Source organism: Ammodytes marinus (genome assembly GCF_949987685.1).
Source record: "Ammodytes marinus genome assembly, chromosome: 7".
NCBI classification, from domain to species: Eukaryota; Metazoa; Chordata; class Actinopteri; order Uranoscopiformes; family Ammodytidae; genus Ammodytes; species Ammodytes marinus.
The window spans coordinates 11,294,293-11,316,063 of NC_137211.1; the positions used below are offsets into that span (position 1 = coordinate 11,294,293).

The window sequence follows — 21,771 nt, forward strand, 5'->3', positions numbered from 1 at the left end:
CTATACAAAAATTATCTAAATACATACACAACATAAAATTAGAACAGGAGTATATAAATGAATATTGGCTTGAAGGAGGTTCAGTTATTCAGAGAAGAGGATATTTACATTCTAATTATTTTATTTCTTACAAGTATCATGTTTTAAAATAAGATTTGATTAAATGTAGCCTACTCTTTACTTTTCTTAATACAACAACAAAAACATACAGAAAGTCTGTACGTAGGCTACTTCAGACAGGGACCATGGACATATAAAGAAACAGGGACACATTATTGCAATTAGGACTTCATTACGCCAAAAAATACAGTAGAAAACTACAGTTCAATTCCGGAAAAGGAAATGGTTTCTACAGAGGTCACCGGGACTTCGCGGTGGCCGCCGGGACGTCGGCGGACTGTGTACCTGCGCTGAGGAAGGGTGCGTGTCCCCAGTGTCCGCTCCGGTCGCCCGGTTAGGAATGCACCTCGCGAGCCTGTGCGTTGTAATATTTGAGGAAACCATAAGAAGAGTCATGGTTTGGCGTCGTTTGTGCCATTAGTGTCCCGGCGTGCGAGATTGATTCATTGAGCTAGCTGGCGTCAGCCCGCATCGTTGATTCATAGCACGCTAGGTCGTTAGCCTCCGTCTGTAGCTACCTGCTAGCCGGCTAGCTAGCAACTGAGCTAGTTTCCGTGTGCTGCTGTTACAGTCAAGCAGGAGAGACACCGGGACTGAACACAGGCGCTGCGTCGGGGGAGAGGAGGTGGTGGCAGGCGGGGAGCGGGAGAACGCGACGGGGTGGGAGTGAGTTAGGAGCGGCTGATGAGTTCAGACCAGAGCGGAGAGCCGCCGCTGCTGCAGGAGGAGGCTGATCCCGGACCGGAGACCGGGGGGAAGGACGAGTCTCTGCTGGGGAGCGAGGGAGGGTCAGGCGGCATGGTGAGTGAGGCCTTCTCCAGCTACCGAGCCAGCTAGCTGCTGCTCATTGGAGACCTGTTAGCACAGTACGCCCCCCTCTGCGTGATGGGCGATATTCAACATGCAGCAGCTAAAATTAACCCCCCAAAAAAAACTGTTACACCACCTAGCTTCAGCTCGGCTTTGACTTCTACGACTGCAATTAGCATAATCGCAGCCTGATAACGATGTATAACAAGGTGATATTGATTAGCTCTCACACCAAACATATGGCAGTATTTGCACGACTACAAACTTGTAACCACCACGAAGGGGTCATTTTACAGACAGATTATTTCACACACTTATCGATTGATCCCCGCTGCAGCCCCTTGCAGACAGTGAGCTCGTGCTAGCTTAGCCACAGTAACAAGCCAGCGCATTAAGTAGTTTGCTGAGTAATCATTAGCCTGTAAGTTAAGTCATGCCACCGCGGTGGAACGACGGTAGGTCTATATGAAGCACCAGTGAAGTACGATCGAGTTATGTTCTATTTTCTGGTCGATCGATGCTATGATTATTGTCCGAAGGACAAACCTTCATTCACTAACGTTATCTGTTAGCTAATCGCGCTGCTAGCTGAATTATCTAGCGCGGTGACATGCGTTGCAAATACCTGGCCTGTGCTGCGCAGCGCAGTCAGCTGACATTACTTGGCTCGCTGCGGGCCTGTAACACAGAAGCATGCATTGTAACCATGTGTCAAGTTGTTCGGCACATAAATGTTCGAGCTCTTTTGAATGACACCTAGGCCTAGCCGTCTGGCACGGCCTGTCTGACTGGTGGACATAAGTGCCTAGGGGCATATTCTATCCGGCAGCTGTAGTTGTCAGGCCGCTGCCTTTACAACAAGGGGTTGCATCTTTGGGCAGGTCGCAAGTTGCAATGTCAAAAGAAGAAGCTGGTAATTTTGAAAAATGTACAACTTACTTGTACAGTCACCCACTCCTCTCTGTGTATCCCTTTTTAATGTGTTATGTACAGTATGTGATATTTCTTGGCCCCAGATTTTGAGGGACAGTCGCCTGCCAGTTCTCAGCCCTTTAGACATGAAGGGTGAGATCCAATATTGAATTAAATGCTTTAAAAATCTTAATTTTGTGGTGAAAGTAACACAAAGTAGTAGGTTGTTGTTTTGCTGAACACTTCTTACTGCGCAAACTACATGATGGTTTACTGAAAGCTTTTCTAATTATTCTCCTCTTTGAGGTTAACAGATTGATAGCATTCATGGGGCACATTTCACAACACTTAACTGCTTTCCAATTACAGTACTTGCCACTGAGGCCCAATAGTATGCAGGTGCTCCCTCCATCCTTAGGTTGCACCAGGTGATTTCAGTTAGTGGCCTCCCAATATAAGGTTGAAGTAATTAGGAGAGTAGGCAGTTGTAGTGATTGTTGGCTGCATGCTCTGACTCCATACATTGTTGAAGCCCACAGTTTGGTTACTTCCTTGTTAAATCTTCAAGGTCATTTTTTTCTGTGGTTGGTTTTTGTAAATGTGTTGATGCCTCGCATGTACACTAAAGATTTCCTCTTTTACGAAACGGCAAAATATAAATGTTTCTGTCTAACACTCAGATGCAGATTGCAGAATTCAAAGTGCATCAGCCTTCAAAACTAAATAGTTAAGCATTGGTTTTGTAGAAATACTTTAAATATGAATTTCTCTAAAGTTTTCTGGAGTGTTTGGAACTCTTTTGTTTGCAGCATTAGGGCGGCACTGGGTATTAGTTTGATTGTTTGTTGCTGTTATATTAAGTCCATGCTATAATTGCATCTTTTCGATTTCCAAATGGATGGTCAAAGATTTCATGAGGTCAATGCATTTTACACTTATTGAATGCGTTTAAGGTGCTTGTTGCCCATTGCTCAATATTGTATATAAAAAAGAACTCGATTAGTGTTAAAACATACTGTGTGCTGTTGTGTCTAAAAGTATTCTAGGAACAAGTGAGAATAGATGGAAAATATAAATAACTGTCAAATAGATTTATTTTTTTGCCTGTGTATGTGCTTCATTGTTTAATTTAGCTAAAATACAAATGTCCTTTTTGCTTTTTATGTTGCTATGCATTAAACTCGTCTGATCTGCTGTTTCTGCTTTGAAGGTCACCTCTAAGGGCGCCGGTTTGAACCCGAATGCCAAGGTGTGGCAGGAGATGCCTGTGGCCTCCAGCGAGGCTGTAACCAACAGCTCTCACTGGGCCCCCTCAGACATCAGTGAGGGTGAGATGCGCTTCCAATTGCCTAACTTCAATATCCACCAGAAAACTCATCAGGATTCTTTCTTCATATATAGATTTAACAGAATATGGAAGGGGCCACAGGAAGAGAAAACAATACGTTGGAGGGTTTTTTTCTTTTCTTTAATTATGCACTTCAAGAATTAAAAACAAATGTTGAGTTTAGAGTGGAAATACAATTACAATACAAATCTACCCGAATGAACTCGACACCTCAAAATGGATTTTTCAAAATGTTGAAAGATTCAAACTACAGGTATGAATAACTCGAAAGCAAAATTTGCCAGGGATGCATCTTTGCTATCGTCATAAGGCCTAATTTTTACCGAAATAAGACGTCCTCTAGTCTCTACTAATAATATATTGCTCCCTGCGAGACTGGAGTGTAAAATGTTTGATACCTTAGTTCTAATTATATGTCGAGCTTAGAGCAGTCTATTGTTTGGTTAAAAATTAGGTTGCAGCAAAGATGCATAATTTGTGATTTAATAACGTTTAAATTATCAGTTGGTGATCTTCAAGTTCAAATCTGTCAACATTTTTCCAACTTAACCACAGTCTTGAACTGTTGAGTTAAGGCCTTCGTCTTTATTCACAAAATTGAATTTCCACTTTTCATTCAGTCGTTTTTCTCGAAGTTCATAATGGGGGGGGGGGGAATTCTAGGGCCCGACCGATATTAAAAATTAAGACATTATGCATTTTATCTTACTGCACCCAACCCTCTGGAACTCCCTCCCCCCAAACATCAGCATCTCAGACTCAATAAACTAATTCAAAAGTCAACTAAAAACTGACCTCTTTAAGGAAGCATAATGACACCTGACTCCACTTCAAACCTTATTTAAATTTTTTCTGTATTTTGTTTTCTTTTTCTACATGTATGATTCTCTATGATGTAAAGTGTCTTTGTATGACATCCAAAAAATCACCATATAAATTCTATCAATTATTATTATTATTAACTGTCAAGCGATGACCAATGCCTCTGCTATTGGTTGCTGGGGGAACTGTCGAGTGTAAATTAATCCAATGTATTACAACACACCTGCTGCTGCTGTAAATAGGCTATAGCATTAATGCTATTCAATTAGGCTACCTCCAGGGCAGCAATACATTTCACACATGATTGCTTGAAATTTTTTTTTTTTAAAAGTGCAGATGCCGATAATTCCGAAATATAATGACTAAACTAAATACTAAGCCCAACACGGCCCACTCATGGACTTCAAAAATGGACAAAGCCAAGCAGCCCTGAAAATGATGTCCATGGTTGCCAATTAAACTCTTTACCTTGTTCACAGGTTATTCTGAGCCTCCGTCTGCCGGGTGCAAGCAGTATACTGCGGGATTCACGGCCACGGATGACAGCAGCTCCCCAGCAACAGCTGAGATCGCAGTAAATGGAATGGACCCTCCAGAGTTGGGATTTACACCCACCGAGTCCACCACAGGGACCTCAGGTCAGTCACATCTAGCCACACCAACTGATCGCCTCATTCTTTGTCTTTGGTTAAAATGAATGAAAACCAGCTGTCGTTGCCTCCATGGTTCAACTTTACTTTATCATCCACAATATTGCAGCCAATGTAATCTGAGCCATAAGATACATCCAATAACTATTCACAAGCTCTGGAAAACTTACTTATTAAATAATAATTGTATATTTAAAAGGTAATGAAGCAGTCTACACACAGTCATGCATTTTATCAGTCAAATCACTGCACAGCGAAATGCAGGAACAGTAGCACAGAAGGCCGTTAAGTCTACTGCACACAGCGTAACTCGAGTCTGTTGGCTGCTCTGCAGTGCTCTCAGCTCCGGTGCTGACTGTCAATGAAGTTGGCACAACCTTACAGTACTACCGTCCAGTTTGAATGTGTGTTTGAAATTTTAAGTTTCTCCCCATCAAAACTAACTACCTATTTAATTTTTTCTGGTGCTTTCATTGTCAGTGCTTTTGTTTATTACCATTCGCCATGTGTTATTTGGTATTATAAAATAAATACTTGCAGTTTTGAGTTGAGTCTGTCACCCAGTTGTCCAAATTTTAATCCATATGCTTTAAATCTTTCGCAAAGAGATCACAACTTTGCAATTCTGTTTTATAGACTTAAAAAAGCAGCTTCACAAAGCGAGATCTCACTGGATTCTTCTCACGTCAGACCTAGTGATGAAATCAACATGCGCATAGAGGGAAAATAGGGAGTGGAGTAACTGGCTTTGGTTCTCTCCTTCTCTTCTATATATTTTCTCTCTCTCCTTTCTCTCTGAAGTCAGCTGCTTCACTCTCATCCCGATGAGCGTTCAGATTATGAGATCTGAAGGTCAATTGCTCAAGAAGATGAATCCATGTGAATCACGCTGCTATGTTTTTGAAAAACAATATCTCTCAATGGGCCATTTGTAGTTTATTATTATATTAGCAATCTTGTAGGGCGTTGTCATCTCTTTATGAGTTAATGATTGGATCAGATGGCGAAACAATACAGTATGTTGACATCAACACACTAACTGGGCAGGAGAGTGACATTTGTATTTATATACTAGAGTTACAATAGTTATACTATTGAGTTTGCATGGATAAAATGAAAGCAGGCACATGACTTAAGTGTCAAAGCCAGACTTGGTGACAAAGCCCTAACAATTGAATTATTTAACACCTAATGAAAAGACAACAAAAGCACAACATTATAGGCATAATACAAGTAGACTTTATTGCACAACAATAGTATTTGATTGCATTCTACTGTACAGGTGTACCTATTAAAGTGGACAATGAGTGTATGTTAACCTTTTATGGCAGAAGGTTGACAAGTGACCAATATATAGTGGCCAAAACCAAATGTGAGTTTACCCCTCCCCCACATTACTCAGTCTTTCTGAAAGACGCCTGTTACAGATAAGCTAAGTATACAAGCATTTTGAAACTTTTTTCTGCCTACCTCTGAAACTTTGTTCTTGATTCACAGTGGATTCCAAAACCGAAGAACAGCCAATCTCCTCTGAGAATCTACGAGAGTCTCTGAAGAAGGAGCTGGAGTTTTATTTCTCTAGGTAAGTGCCAAGTCCTCGAACCAAGTCTTTATACTGTAGAAAGTGGACTTATTTTTTTCTTCTTTTTATTCCCCCCACGTCATGACCAATCTAATGTACATGGATTTGTCCTTCCCATGTGATTCAGAGAAAACCTCTCTAAGGATTTGTACCTGATGTCCCAGATGGACAGTGACCAATTTGTCCCTATCTGGACTATAGCCAGCATGGAGGGCATCAAGGTCCTCACCACTGACATGGACCTCATCCTGGATGTGTTGAGATGTAAGTGGACATTTTAAGCTGGTGTATGGTAAAACAATCTGCTGTACATCTGTCACTTGTCTATATGTAAATACCTTTGCTTCTCCTCAGCCTCTCCCATGGTACAAGTGGACGAGAAAGGGGAGAAAGTGCGTCCTAATCACAAGCGGTGTATTATCATTCTGAGGGAGGTCCCTGAAACGACGCCTGTTGAGGTAAGGCTAACCTACACACTTACCAAAAATAGTTTATGTGTTTGGAAGGACAAAATTGTTCGTTGATATTTAGCTGAAGTGTGAGATGATTCTTTGTATCTAATTCTCAGGAAGTGGAGTCCTTATTCAAGAGTGACAACTGTCCAAAGGTGATAAGTGTCGAGTTTGCGCACAACAACAACTGGTACATCACATTCCAATCAGACACAGATGCTCAACAGGTAATACGAGACGAATTACACTTTTCTTTACACTGGCTTGAGTATTCAGTGGAAATACTGCACCATGAATGGCCTTATGACGATTATTTATGCTCCCCACTTTTAGGCGTACAAATACTTGAGAGAGGAAGTAAAAACATTTCAGGGAAAACCCATTATGGTGAGTATTAGTAATTTCGGAAAGTCCTGTTTTGTGAATTTTTTTTTTTAGTTATTTCTAACTTTTTTCCTTTTTTTCTTCTTTTCCTTTCAATAGGCCAGGATAAAGGCCATCAACACGTTCTTTGCGAAGAATGGCTACCGTAGCATGGACAGCAGCGTGTATTCCCAGCAGTCCCAGAGCCAGTCCCAGTACAGCTCCCCACTATACATGCAGCATGTCTACCCCCAGCAGCAGTACCCAGTCTATGGCATCGTACCTCCCACCTGGACGCCTTCGCCCACACCCTATTTTGAAACTCCTCTGGTGAGATTCACACAAACCCTCTCAGGGATTCATCCTTCACACACTGTTTGAAAACATTCATTTCCAGTTGCTGTTGATTTTTGTGTTGCTGTGGAAAATGATTCTTACAATTTGGTGAAGAAAAACATCCTTGTCGTTCATCCACGGCTTATTTCAGACTGTGTGTGGACTTACACTATACGCCTGTGTGCCGGTGGTTGCTATGGCGCTGCTCCAGTCGCCCTTCGTAGTGAAAGTGAAAATTAATGACTGCCGCTGCTGCTAACTTTCCTGAAGCTTTTGGTGTGAGTGCAGGGTTACAAGTAGGACTCTTGCAAATGACAAGCTCTCTCTCTGTTCTTTCACCGCATAGTCCCAGAGTCCCACACGGAAGACACTAGTAGTGACGGAAGCGCTCCGCAGCGGGGCTAGGAAGCACAAGGTTCCGGTTTCTGCTTCAAAATAAAAGTCAAAATTGACTTGACATTTTGCCAGTTAAATGATTTTAATGTGAAGTTATGCTGTAGGAAATGTTCAGGTTGAATTAACAGTAACTTAACTGCGAGCTACATGTTCAGTGTATACTTGTTCTAACGTTACTAGTTGTTGCAAGAGCATGTGAAAAAACTACAAAGTTTGCTAGGCCATAAAGGCCTAGAAAAAAGGCTAAAAAAACGCCGTTATTGGCAGCACTATTATAGACTAAAAAAAGCAGCTTCACAAAGCGAGATCTCACTGGATTCTTCTCAAGTCAGACCTAGTGATGAAATCAACATGCGCATAGAGGGAAAATAGGGAGTGGAGTAACTGGCTTTGGTTCTCTCCTTCTCTTCTATATATTTTCTCTCTCCTTTCTCTCTGAAGTCAGCTGCTTCACTCTCATCCCGATGAGCGTTCAGATTATGAGATCTGAAGGTCAATTGCTCAAGAAGATGAATCCATGTGAATCACGCTATGTTTTTGACAAAAAATATCTGTTTACAGTATTTGTTTTTTAGATCAGTGTGGTGACTACTGAATAAGTAGCTTGTAACAAATAGTTTCATGTTATACAAACTGTAAGCACTGTCCCTTATTTCTTGTGCAGGCACCCTTTCCAAACAGCAGCTTTGTGAATGGATTTGGCTCTACCGGACACTACAAAACTGGTTCCAATTCTCTTAATATCACTCGCCCATTCAACAGAAACCGGTAAGGCTTCATTTTTCCAGACCTTTTAATTTGCGAGTTTAAAAAAAAAAGAAAAAAAAAAAAAAGTAAAATCTTAGTCTGGTTATTTCATAAACGTACTCTTAATTGGAATGTTTAACCACTTGTGCCATTGTTTGCATGATGTTATATTGTGATCATCAGATCATCTGCAATGACATTTTGTATAAAGATAACATGACCTCACCAGGGAATTGTTCTTCACTCCCTGTGTTCTTACTGTCCCCACAGTGTCCCCCTCTATTCAAGAAAGAATGTAATAAATGCCTTCAGGTACCACTGTTATATTGTACAATAAGCTTCATCGCTACCCTCATCTCTTACCACGCTGCAGCAGCCAAATTACTAAATCCATAATGGGGCCTTATGCCAGGCAGATCTCCTATAACCATGATCCTTTTCATCAGTGTGATGAATGTTTGGACATCTTGGATTTGTCACGTCATTTGATAAATTAAGACTTTGTTGCTACATGGCAGCAGCTGCTATCTCATTCGTACCAACTGGCTTTTTTACCAGTTATGGCCATCTTGGCTCCAAAATATCCTCCTTTGCATTGACATTACTACCCATTTTATAACTTGTTTTTTCTGCTGCTTTCATTGTCAGTGCTTTTATTTATTGCCATGTGTTATATGCTATTGTAAAATAGATACTTGCGGTTTGGAGTTGACTGTCACCCAGCTGTTGACGTTTTAATCCATACGCTTTAAATCTTTTGCAAAGAGTTGACAACTTTGCCAGTCGGTTTATAGACTAAAAAAAGCAGCTTCACAAAGCGAGATCTCACTGGATTCTTCTCAAGTCAGACCTAGTGATGAAATCAACATGCGCATAGAGGGAAAATAGGGAGTGGAGTAACTGGCTTTGGTTCTCTCATTCTCTTCTATATACTTTCTCTCTCTCCTTTCTCTCTGATGTCAGCTGCTTCACTCTCATCCCGATGAGCGTTCAGATTATGAGATCTGAAGGTCAATTGCTCAAGAAGATGAATCCATGTGAATCACGCTGCTATGTTTTGGAAAAACAATATCTCTTTAAAGGGCCATTTGTAGTGTATTAATGTTTGGGATCTTGTAGGGCGTTGTCATCTCTTCTATGAGTTTATGATTGGATCAGATGGCGAAACAATACAGTATGTTGACATCAATGTTTTCACTGATTCAATCGATGATGAGCACAAATGTATAAAAAAATAAAAATGCCTGTTTACACAGTTGCCCTTTGGACACAGCATGCTGTCTTATTCCTCCAGCAAACTGGTAACACCAGTGTTTCCTTTTGAACTCCATTGACATGTTCAGCCACCATTATTTGAAAATGATTGAAGGACCTCCTAACAAAAAGCTTTTTATTTTTATTAGGGCTGACAAAGTTAACACAGGAAAAAATGTAATATCATGGGAAAAGTCCGTTCCAAAAGGGAAATATGTAAAGCCGTTCTGTTTTCATTTGATAATTAGGCACGGCTTACAGCACATTGGATATAAAAAAATCCAGTAGCCATATTACATAAAACCAATCACAAAAGGATTTATAACACCTTACAGAAATGTCAACCTTCAAAAAAGTATGTTTATCCTAAATGAATTTCACTTTGTGTAATGAAACTAGAATATATTAGTTTCACTTTGATTAAATTACAGAAAAAGAAAGATTAGATTACATTTATTGACAGGATCTAGCATTGTTGTAGTAATATTAAACATACATTTGTATTAAGCACCATATATGTCCACTTCCATGTTTATAGAAGTATAAAAAACACGACTAATCCCTTAAGGTACATTTACAACAGGTAAAATATGTGTGATCAGTCGCACATATCACCAATCGCATTGGTCATTCGTGCGACTATATATTTTAATCGACTGACGGCCCTATTTTTATATACAAGTATAGGCTTATACCAGCCAGATTAAATGTTTATTTTGCTTGCAATTGAATCCGAACCGCATCAATTGAACAAAATATAAAGATGGTTATATGTTCAGCGAGATGTCAGGAAGGTTTCTTATCTCTAAAAGGTTTCCTACGGTATAACAGATGCCTTTTTAAAAGTTTTAAATCAATCTGAAGTAGTTAAAACGCCTTTGTTAACTTGAATATAAAAATCACCAGTCAATCACTGTCAGTGGAATGTCACTTGATTTTTACCTCTTAAGGTCTTGGGGGGCGTCAAAATTATCCTCAAAGAAAACCGCTCCACAGGAAACACTGGTTACCAGAATGTGTTACAAGTGTTTCAATATTATATTGACCTCGCTCATCTTTGCCTTTCTACTCTGCAACAGAAACCATGTGAAGCCCCAGGTGAGGACAAACGAGGTCCCCCCACCATCTTTAACTCCTGTCCCCTTGGAGAGTCTGACTGGACTGCGCAGCCCACAGCCCCCTGCGCTTGTTGCTGCTGTCACCAACACCACTAACCCAGTCCAGACCACTGCTGACCTGAGCTCAGCGTTCTCACATCTCTCCTCCTCTTCATCATCTCTGGACCCCAATGATGACAGCGGCATGGCTGGACGTGGAAGGTAAACCTGTTTGTTAATGTCTTGACCTGTGCCTGACTGTAATGGCCTCATGGGCTCTCATCCTGTGACGTTCGGTTTGAGTTACTGTTGACAAATAATTACTTGACTTTCAGGCGGAGCACAACCTACAGAGGAACACGGAGGAGGCGGGAAGACGAACGGCTTGCGGTAAATAGACGTTTTCTATGTTGTCTTTTAACCCATTGATGACGGCTGCTGCGCGATGCCACATAGGCTCTCCTGCCTGATGCTGCGTCGCGCAGCATTATTACTTTATCTAATTTTCATGGCATTCCCAGCATAGAATGCACTGTCATTGGTTCAAATACACATGAGGTGGGTTTTGTTGATTTTTTTAAGACCACGTGACCACCCAAAAGTTGTGTGGTTTGCCGAAAATCACGTCAATCAAAAAAAATAAAAATAAAAAAATAAGACAAAATAATAATAAAAAATACGCCGGCTGTGTCGGTGACAGAACAGTTAGTGGCGTTTGTTGCGCAGAATCAAGGTCTACTATAGACTACTGACGAAAATCACACAACACATTGCATCTATTTATTAACAATATTTAATAATTTTCTAATTCATCTAATTTTGACGATTTTTAGAAATATTTGTTGGTTTGTAAGCGCTAAGGGAGCATGTTTAAATAAAACCTGTGAACCTTAACTTTTAAATGTATTTTATTTCATGTTTCTATGTGCTACACAGGGTTAGATATTAAGGTTTTGGTAGACTTGACAATTCGTACTATTTTTTCAGAAAACCCTCAGGCATTAAGGACATGCATCCTAGATTGCCATAGTCATCAATGGGTTAAGCGTGAAACATGCCGTGATCTTTTGCTTTATTTGATCCTTTTCGATGTCCTTCCCCAGAGGCCTGTACCGCTTGCAGAGATCAAGGTTTCTCAACCTAAGTTTGACTTGGCTGCTACCAATTTCCCACCTCTTCCCGGCTGCGTGGTCAGTACACAGGGGGAGCCTGTGCTCGAAAACCGAATGTCAGATGTCGTACGCGGTTTGTACAGGGACAAGGTAAGAAGAAATTTCAGACTCGGTTTATAAATCTCTTTGATACATTTTTTATTTAGTGAGTATTGTTGAGAGGCAGAGGTTTGATGTTCATTTCTTCTTGCTTTTTATAGACGGAACAAGCCAATAAAGAAGTCGCTGCGAGTCCAGTTTCAAGCCAAGCCCCAACCCCAGTCAGAGAGGAGGCTGTGGCTGTCTCATGTCCTGCCCCAGCTCCAGCAAAATGTGCTACACAACCACTTGGACCTTCAACCCCTAGGTACGGCTGTCTCAATAATGACAATGTAGTTCATGATATTTGGTACTTTGGAATCGTATGGAACTTTACATGGTAACTTTAATGTCTGAAACTCTCGTTTTGACAGTATCAATCGTCAGGAGAAGAAGGTTGAACGGGCAGAGCCCCCACCGCCAGCTCAGAAGGCGACTCCACGCGCACCTGTACAAACTAGCGTTATCCCATCCTCCTCCTCCGAGAAGCCTGTGTCTAGCCCCAGGCCTCAGCCCGCTCCACCCTCCACGCCAGTCACGCCAGTCACGCCGGCCCCTGCTACAGCCACTATTCCCACCCCTGCACTGGTGAGAATCTTATTGAGATGATGCCCTGCACTACAGCATACTGTCGTCTTCCCGATGATGAGATCTTTTGCGCATAGAGGGAAGTGAGGTAGTGTCCTGACTGGCTGTGGTTCTCTCCCCTCTCTCTACCTTTCACTCTTTTCTTCTCACTTCCCTATCCCACCACAAGTCCAGAACGTTCACTCCTACCCCGATGAGCGTTCAGATTATGAGATCTGAGGGATTGACGAGGGCAATAGTGAAAATGTTCTAAATTCCAAGTCTCTGTTGCATCTTAAAATTTTACTTTTTTTACTGCGTTTCCTCAGGAGCCCCGAAAGCTCAGCTATGCTGAGGTGTGCCAACGGCCACCCAAGGACCCTCCCCCTGCGGCCCCTGCCCCGCCTTCCTCAGGCACTGCGTCTGGCCAGCCGCTACGCGAGTTGCGCGTGAACAAGGCTGAGGAGCCGGGATCCAGCAACGGTCCCGGAGAGAAACAGGAGAGAGGCCACGACAGGGAGGGGGGCTGGGAATGCAAGGAGAGCCGGCCACCACGTGAACGTGACTCTCAAGGCTACTACCGCAACAATGGCCCCAGAGGCAACGGGGGCCTGAAGTTTCGGGACCAGAGGCGCCCGCCTCAGGCACGACGCAGCTCCCCCCAGGGAGGCTACAGGCACACTGGCAAAGAGCAAAATATCCCACCAGTATCGCCAAAGTAAAAACTTGATATGAATAGAAAAAAAGATGTATGAATATATACATGGATATATATAATTATATAAAAATGAATAACATAAAAGCAACAACATTATGGTAGCCATCTCCCCCCCTGGAACTTGTCCAAAGAAAAGCTTTTAAAATGACTAAGACCGGGGCATCCAGGACTAATGAGCAAAATGACAGCTGAAGAACTTTGATGAGTGATTTGAAAAGGAAACAAATCTTGTTTTGGCCTCCAGCATTATGCTTATAAGAAGTGCAGTTGATGTTGAGGCCATCACATATATGCTCTGCTAGGGAGAGGTGGGAAGCTGGGCCACCTAAATGGCCCTCTACCTTTTTTTTTATTTTATTATTCTTAACGAATAGATGTCTGCAAGAACAGTATGCACTAAGAAGAAAAGAACATGCATATGTGTCATATACATATACAAAGATATCACTAACACGCAATGAGACATCAGTTTTTTTTTCTTGTGTGCTTAGGTTTGCAAGTATGACTGAAGGGTTGACTGATGTCTGTGTATGCATTGATTGTTTAGCAAAATGATTGAAGTGCTACGGTGTGCTGTTGCACTGATGAAACGGATGATTCTTGATTTTTACATCAGATTTCAGAATCACTGACCTGAAACTGGGACAGTGTGGTCTCCTAATTTATATTAATGAATTGTGTTCTATGGCGGTATTTTGATCCTGGTTCATAATTGGCTTAGGGTGTATCAGTCAGATATCAGAAACTGTTGGTGTGGTTTTGTTTGACGCAAAATCCACTTTGGGGGTGCTCACTGGCCCGTTAGCCTCGGTGAACCTGCTAGCCTGGTCCAAAGTTTTTCACGTTGAGTTGTCTCTTTATCTATCTAAACTGCTTTTGGGTCTACACACTCTGATGGATTCAGAATATTGTCATGTTGATAATCAGTCAGGTTCTCTGTTTACATGTTTGTTTGGGTTGTAGGTTGATGTTTTCAAAGAGGAAATAAATAATAATTAAAATAGGTTAAAGGTAAGATTTGACACTTCAGTGCGCCTGAGGGATTAGGTGAGGTTTGGCTTTTCTACATCACAGGATATCCAGGTTAAGTTTATATCTGTGAATTGTTCTTAACAAAAGGCATAGTGTCATAGACAAAAGAGTGTTAGCTAATAACAATAGCTACATATTAAATGGCAGCAAAGTCGTGGGTATATAGATAATTGGAACATTTTCACGTGCTATGTGCCAGCTGCCTACGATCATAGTGTGATAGAATAAAGTTTTGATTTTTATTGACGAGGTCTGCTAAATAATGTGGTCTTGGTGAAACGTTTGGCCCAGTGAAACTGGATTTTGAAGAAGCTGTAGAGGTGTAGTTGCCTATGCTATATTTTAATGACCCTTCACTAGAAATGTGTGTGGGAGAATGTAATTGTTCTAGTACTCAATTTGACAGAGGGAGGCTTTTGAGAGCAGGTATCCACCAGATTGTTTTGTGCTATTAGGGTGAGTTTGCTGTTTTTGTTTTTTTTGTTTTTTTTTTGTTTTTTTTTAAACAAACAGGTTGACTTAGAATTTGAAGTTTGACTCACTGTATGTATTGCTTTTTAAATTTATTTATTTTAATTCTGATGCACAACGCTTTTCTCCCAATCTTGGTAGGCTGGTTTCCCCAAAGTTGTGTGAAATCGCATTGGCAAAATAAAATCACGCATATGACATTTATATACTGTTTTGAGATGTCAACTGAGCGAAAAATACTTGATGCATTTACTTTTTTGGTTTAAGTAATGCAGTTAACAAGTTAACCAAATCACTGGGCCTGTTATTTCTTTTTCATTAATGAGTGAGCAGCTAGTGGTTTAGTATAATTAAATAAATGCACTAACTTGTTTTTAAAAGAATCTTACTCATGAGTAATGTGAAATAATTTTAGAACCATATGGTTGACATTGACAGGCTTGCAAATACCTACAGGAATTGCCCCTCCGCCTCCATAGGTTTGGGTTATTTTCTGTTCATCTGGGTTGGGGTGGCAAAAGGAATTATAGTAATGGATCAACCAAGTGTTTGAGACACAATCCTAGAACTGTACGAAATGTCACCAAAAATAAATTATTTTGATTTGGCGCTCCAGTGTCACATTTCTTGACCATCGTTTTTCACACCTGCACACATTTTACAGATTTACGGTGAGGTCTGTAGTTTAAAGTATTTGTAAGGCAGTAGATATTCGGATCATGGCTTTTCAATATGTTAAGGGGTCTTTGCCCCTCTATCCCCTCTAGAGTTTTGCGATCTGCCCGCAACCATACAGGGTGTGGCAGACGCCAATTTGAATGTCCTTATTCCTGTCTAACCTTGCCAAATGCGTTGTGATGCAAGAAATCTTGCAGCAAAATGTCACCAGGAAATAGACAAAACAAAGCTTTGAGTCAACGTTGGCACCAACAGCTAGGTTTATCAGGCCTAAAAAATATTGGTACAGGGCCAGGCTTAATATTTAGGACTGTGCAGACCCCTGACATCAGCAAATTACAAGGCTTGGTTAATCAATCAAATGTCCGAAAATTCTGAATTACATTACAACTAACTACATTCCAATTAAGCACAAGCTGGTGATATCAAACTGCTTGTTTTGTCCAACCAACAGTGCAAAACCATGAGATGTTCAGTTCATTTTCACAATAAAAGCAGCAATGCCAGACAATAGAGGCTGTAAGAAGCACGTTTTTGCTTAGAATTAAGTATAACAATGAATTAATTGGGTTAGGTATGAAATTAGTAGACAATCAAATTTAGCAATCGATTCGTCATCTTTTATCTCTTATTTGGTCATTTAAAAAACTGTCTCCTGATAACTTATCAAGCAACAATTAACTGATTAGTCGACAGAAAAGTAAAGCTTTCTTAAAACAATTAGGCTACATAAGGTTAGGGATAGCATTTGAAAAACTGCAAAAAACAGGGAACCAACTGTCCCCGGACCACATATGAAACTGTCTGATGCTTTAAACTGCTAAGTCTGTTAAGAGGCTTGCTGGCTTACTTGTCCACCAGAGGCTGCCTGACCTGTCAGTCTTCAATGATGTGTGAAGCCACTTGTTCAGAGTCTGCTGCTGGTCGACTACCTTAACATGGTCATGATCTGCAGGCATTCCGAGCACGCGGCGGATGCCTGCGATGTGTTCTGCATACGTCTGTAAAGACAGCGCTATACTTGGCAAGGACGATGTGCCTCTTAGTCTGAGACATCATAAAAACGGCATTAAAAGAAAACATTCAATTGTATGAAGTTAGGGCTTAATAATATCGTCAAAACCTTTGTCTGAGTGAGCTTTAAATACAGGGAGGCAGAGGGCGTGGCCGCGGACGGTGACGCGCAGGCCCAGCAGAAAAACAAACAGTCAACACGGTAACCTGTCAGACCTTCACAAAGTGGACCATAAACGGTACGTTGCTTCGTTAGCATCGGCAAATCATCGATGATTGTTGTGAGACGCATTTCAGAGCCCATTTACAAGTATTTCAAATGCATGTCATTGATTTCTACCAGCCTCGATTGTCCCTCGAAACTCGACGCTAACCTTAGCTCGCTAGCTAGCTAACTTGGTGCTAGCTGCTGGGGCGATAGTTTATTTTTCCCATAACAAGACCCTCGGCGTTGGTCTGCTCGCTAGCCAAGCGCTTCCTGTGATTTGTTTACTAACGTTGATGATATGATGTTCTTAAAAGCTGTAACTTGGTGTAAAGCGTGCGTCACTGTTGCAGTCTGTCTTGTGCTTTCTTTGGTTGTTTTTGGCAAGTGAGGTAGTTAGCTGTCAGTGTCAGTCATGTGTTTACGTTTAGTTCCGTACAAGGCTGATATTTTGCTCAACTCTAACTTTCCAGCTATTTCTACTCTTAGATTAACAAACCATACTGTCTAGATTTCATGGCCGGAACTATGGTGTCCTTATAATATATTATTTTAAAACCCTAATAACCGATTGTGATCAGAAGTGTGTGATTTGTTTTTATCATACATGATTGCATGTATATTAAAAAAATAAAAACTTTTGTAATTTCACATTATTTTTAACTCTTTAGAAAATTGGTTGTATAAACTTCCATATAAACGGAGATGTTGCTCGACTCGTAGTATTTAACGGTGTATTTGCTGCCAGTGTAATTTTACATGATATTAAAGAGATTTCTACATTGTGAGCATCATTTTTTGGTCACAATGAAACAAATGAACACAATGAACCCTTGGCTGCATAGGCTACTGTATATTTGTGTTGGAAGTCGCTTACTTTGCATGTCAATACCCAAAAGATGTTGTAATCAACGACTATAAATCATGTGTCTCACTTTTAACTCCTACTCCTTGAAAAATGTATTTCAGTGTGTCTTGGTGTCACCCCTGCCTGGGTGCCATGGTCCTCAGTTACACATGAGCTCTACTATGTGGTACATCATGCAAAGCATTCAAAGTAAATACTCCTTGTCTGAGCGGCTCATCCGCACCATTGCAGCCATCCGATCATTCCCACATGACAATGTGGAGGATCTCATTCGTAAGGTAGGCATGCTCTCCTTCTAGTCCGACTTTAAATGAATACTATATGTGTGCATTGACATCATTATTCCCTGTATACCTCAGGGAGCTGATGTGAACCGGATGCATGGCACACTTAAGCCCCTGCACTGTGCTTGTATGGTGGCTGACGCTGACTGCGTGGAGCTGCTGTTGGAGAAGGGGGCAGAGGTATTACATATCAGCCTCCAACACACATTTCCAATATCATTCCATTGAATTTTACACTAAAGGTGAAGTCAATTCTGGAGATCGTTTGTTGCCTAGATTACTTTTTGTCAAAAGGGAATATCACCTAACGATCTGCTACGTGCCCGTACTATGTGTGCTGAAATAAAATCTGGTGTTAATACACATCCTAGATTCCGTAGATGGGCATGTAAAAACAGGGGCTCTACTGTAACTAGCAACATGCCTGTTTACAGAGCCTATGTTGTCTATTAACACTGGATTTTTTTCAGCAAACACACAGTACATAAACATAGTGGATTGTGAGGTGATCTTCACTGGTTTTGACAGCAAGCATTCTCCAGCATCACTGACTGATTCATTAAAACAATACCTTCTAGGGTTGTGTTTTGGCAGGAATCTCGCGGTACGATACATATCCCGATACTGGGGTAACGATACGATAGCAATATATTGTGCTCTACAAGTAAGGCGATATATTGCCATTTTTTTCAAAAACTCTCATAGTGTCTACACACAATGTTATATGCATAAACAAATACCGTTTATCTCTATGCTATAAGACTCAGAACAGTTGGATCTGCATTTGTATTTCAGTTATAGATTCAACTTTATTTATTAGTAAATCATCCTAGTACTACTTCTTGCTTGATTTTCTTCCAACACATCTACATTCCAAGCTTTGTGCTTGTGTGAAATATATGTCCCCAAGTGTTGTTAACTCCTAAACATAAGGTTGCATATTCCATTTCATTTCCTTATCAGGTGAATGCTTTGGATGGCTATAACCGCACAGCGCTGCACTATGCAGCCGAGAAGGATGAGAGCTGTGTTGAACTGCTGTTAGAGTACGGGGCACAGCCAAACGCCCTGGATGGCAACAAGGACACCCCACTTCACTGGGCCGCCTTCAAAGATAACCCAGAGTGCGTGAGGGCCCTGCTGGAGAGCGGGGCCTGTCCCAATGCACGGGACTACAACAATGACACACCTTTGAGCTGGGCAGCGATGAAGGGCAACCTGGAGAGTGTCAAAGTACTATTAGACTACGGAGCCCAGGTCCATGTTACCAACCTGAAGGGCCAGACCCCTATCTCCCGCCTGGTGGCCCTGTTGGCCCGGGGCCTTGGCACTGAACAGGAGGAGGAGTGCCTAGAGCTGCTGTGTCGGGCAGCAGGGCGCTTTGAGATCCGTCGGGCTGACGGCACCCTTCCCAGGGAGTTGAGCAAGGATCCCCAGCTGCTGGCGAGGCTGACCAACATGGTGGCTCAGGCTCCCACGCTTCGCTCTCTGGCACGCTGCGCAGTCCGTCAGAGCCTTGGAGTCCAGTTCCTCCCCACTGCTGTGAAGGAGCTTCCTTTACCAGAGACAATCAAAGAATATCTACTGCTGAGAGACTGAGGCAGATAGATTATTGGGGGATCCCAAACCTCACTGGCTGACTAATAGACAGCTCAGCACACAGCATTTATTGGCAAGGAGGGGCCTCCGTTGACTTATAGGTTATTGTCTGACAGTGGCCCTAATTTATCAAACCTTTTAAAGCAAGCAAATTAATACAGATTTGTGCACAAGGAGAGATGTACAAACCTCAAGTTTTTTTAAAAATTATTATTACCTCGCACTTGCACAACATCTAAATCGGCATTGCAGGCTGATAAGTTTGATCAGGGTTTTAGGAGGGTTGCACCACTCCCTGTTTATGTTGTTTCATAAGAGCATTATGTATTTTTTTGCAAACCCTGGCCAAAGTTGTCTCAGCTCAACCTGCATGCTCTACAGAAAGAAGCTATAACATCAGTGTTATTGGTCTTAATCATAGGAATGGACTTACATTTAGCTCGTTGTGTCTAACCATGCTGCCATTCACAAATAGCCAGTGCTTCTTTTCAGTAGGCTTATTGTTATTTTTGGTATATAAACTTCACAATTATATAGTATTGAATCTCACATTAAATATAATAAAAAAAATGCCTTTATGGTTTCCTCACAGACCATGAGGAAAAGCTTAGATATTGAGTTTGGTGGTAAAATGAGTATATGGTCATTTAAAGATTAGTTTGAAATGTAAGATAGGTTCATGCATTAGGGCTAATGATCCAGGCTGTAAAGTTATTGTGTCAGGATGTATTTCCTAAAGTAGTGCTCAGGAACCAATGTTTTGTAGTTTGTATGATTTTTGGAGAGGTTATATCTCTGGATGACATCCCAGTAAATGCACAATTCAGTCAAATTTGAAAATTATCACAGAAAAAAAAGAAGATAAAATAGAAAGAAAAAAAAAACACCTTAACCAGAATGGATAATATTGTGTCAGATGGAATCAGTTGTATTTGTTATGTAGAAGCAACAAAAGGTTGTTAAATATTATCATTGGTTTTACCGATTGGTTTCGTAAAATATGTCAGGCAGGCACTCTAATCACTAAGCCTCCATCTAGTCCACTGACAAAAGTGAAGTCAATATGCCTGCCGTCGTTTGTAATTTAGTATTTATTTGGGCTGTGTTTTATTGAAGGTTTCCATTGCCAATAAGGAATAAAATTTACCTTTTTACAATTGTGCATTTTGGTCTTAACTTGAACTTTTTCAAGGGTGCTCCCTAGTCCAAAATTGTGCAGTGTATGTTTAATAATATATATTTATAATTTAAATGTTAAAGTGTCAGAAACATGTAATGGCATGAATACTAAGTTTTTGTATTCGAAAGATCGACTAAATAAGCTTGCAAAATGCATTTGTTTGTTATGGCATATGTCTAAAATTTGACCATTTTTATGAGTTTGTTTGCTTGTCTCTGCTGCTGTATAAAAAATTCACCATGTTAGATCATGTCTTGTGTACCTGCAAAAGTGCTTTATTTCTCTGTTAAAGTAAAGAAAGTAAAGTAAATGCCTTTATATTCCATTAAGTTTTTTCTCTTCATTGTCATTCACACAAAAATAAACTCATTCAGTTTAAACAGAGCTATAATACATCTAATAATTACTAATTGAGCACTATAATGAAAAGGCTCACAGTAGGCTATAAAACCCTACTGACACTCAGTTGGTTCATGTTCAAATTATGTTATTTTCACTGCACATATTGTTATGTGTTAGTCATTACACCGAGCTTCTCCTGTAAGTTTGTAATACACATAGATGGAGTCTCCCTGTTTTTCGATTATCAAACCAGTTACCAGCTGGTTTTAAGGTTAATGGAACATCTTGGCGTGTTCCTGAAACTCAGGAGAAACGCTGCTTTGTCACAGAAAATCAAACTCACAGTTAAAAACTTTTTTATTTAAAAAAAAAATCCTTTTATACTTTATTTTTCAAAATGTGTTGCACCAAGGTGACAGCTGTCTCAAGTTCTCCTTTTAGATTGGACATATACAAAGCCTAACCATTAGGCAAGAAAAATAGAAACCGACCAAAGTAAGCTATAACAAAACATCTCATCTGACATTGTAAAGCATATTCTCGCAAAAACTGGGCCCAGGCTCTGTAAACTGTATCTAAACAAACAAAGGGAATGTTTACCACACATAACATGTACAGTCAAGAAGACTGTTACGTGGTCTGTTTCTAAGCAATTTCAAATAATTGGATGAGAG

The 21,771-nt window shown here is 40.8% G+C and overlaps 2 protein-coding genes across 3 annotated transcripts; both read left to right on the plus strand.

The window, feature by feature from the left end:
- The first annotated feature begins 405 nt into the window (after positions 1-405).
- On the plus strand, positions 406-15,535 carry larp4aa (La ribonucleoprotein 4Aa). 2 transcript variants are annotated; one of them, XM_080030955.1, is made up of 17 exons: positions 406-921; positions 3,053-3,170; positions 4,492-4,650; positions 6,160-6,244; positions 6,372-6,508; positions 6,599-6,702; positions 6,813-6,923; positions 7,030-7,083; positions 7,180-7,389; positions 8,456-8,559; positions 8,809-8,850; positions 10,872-11,111; positions 11,225-11,279; positions 11,993-12,151; positions 12,262-12,407; positions 12,514-12,727; positions 13,036-15,535. In XM_080030955.1, exons 1-17 carry the CDS (start codon positions 805-807, stop codon positions 13,426-13,428), a joined length of 2,448 nt encoding a protein of 815 aa, XP_079887081.1. In that variant the 5' UTR covers positions 406-804; the 3' UTR covers positions 13,429-15,535. The 2 variants fall into 2 exon arrangements, with proteins under 2 accessions (XP_079887081.1, XP_079887082.1); XM_080030956.1 differs by lacking the exon at positions 8,809-8,850.
- Positions 15,536-16,670: 1,135 nt separating this feature from the next.
- asb8 (ankyrin repeat and SOCS box containing 8) lies at positions 16,671-21,084 on the plus strand. Its single transcript, XM_080030969.1, has 4 exons — positions 16,671-16,858; positions 17,794-17,970; positions 18,052-18,156; positions 18,940-21,084. Exons 2-4 carry the CDS (start codon positions 17,842-17,844, stop codon positions 19,573-19,575), a joined length of 870 nt encoding a protein of 289 aa, XP_079887095.1. The 5' UTR covers positions 16,671-16,858; positions 17,794-17,841; the 3' UTR covers positions 19,576-21,084.
- Positions 21,085-21,771: the final 687 nt, after the last annotated feature.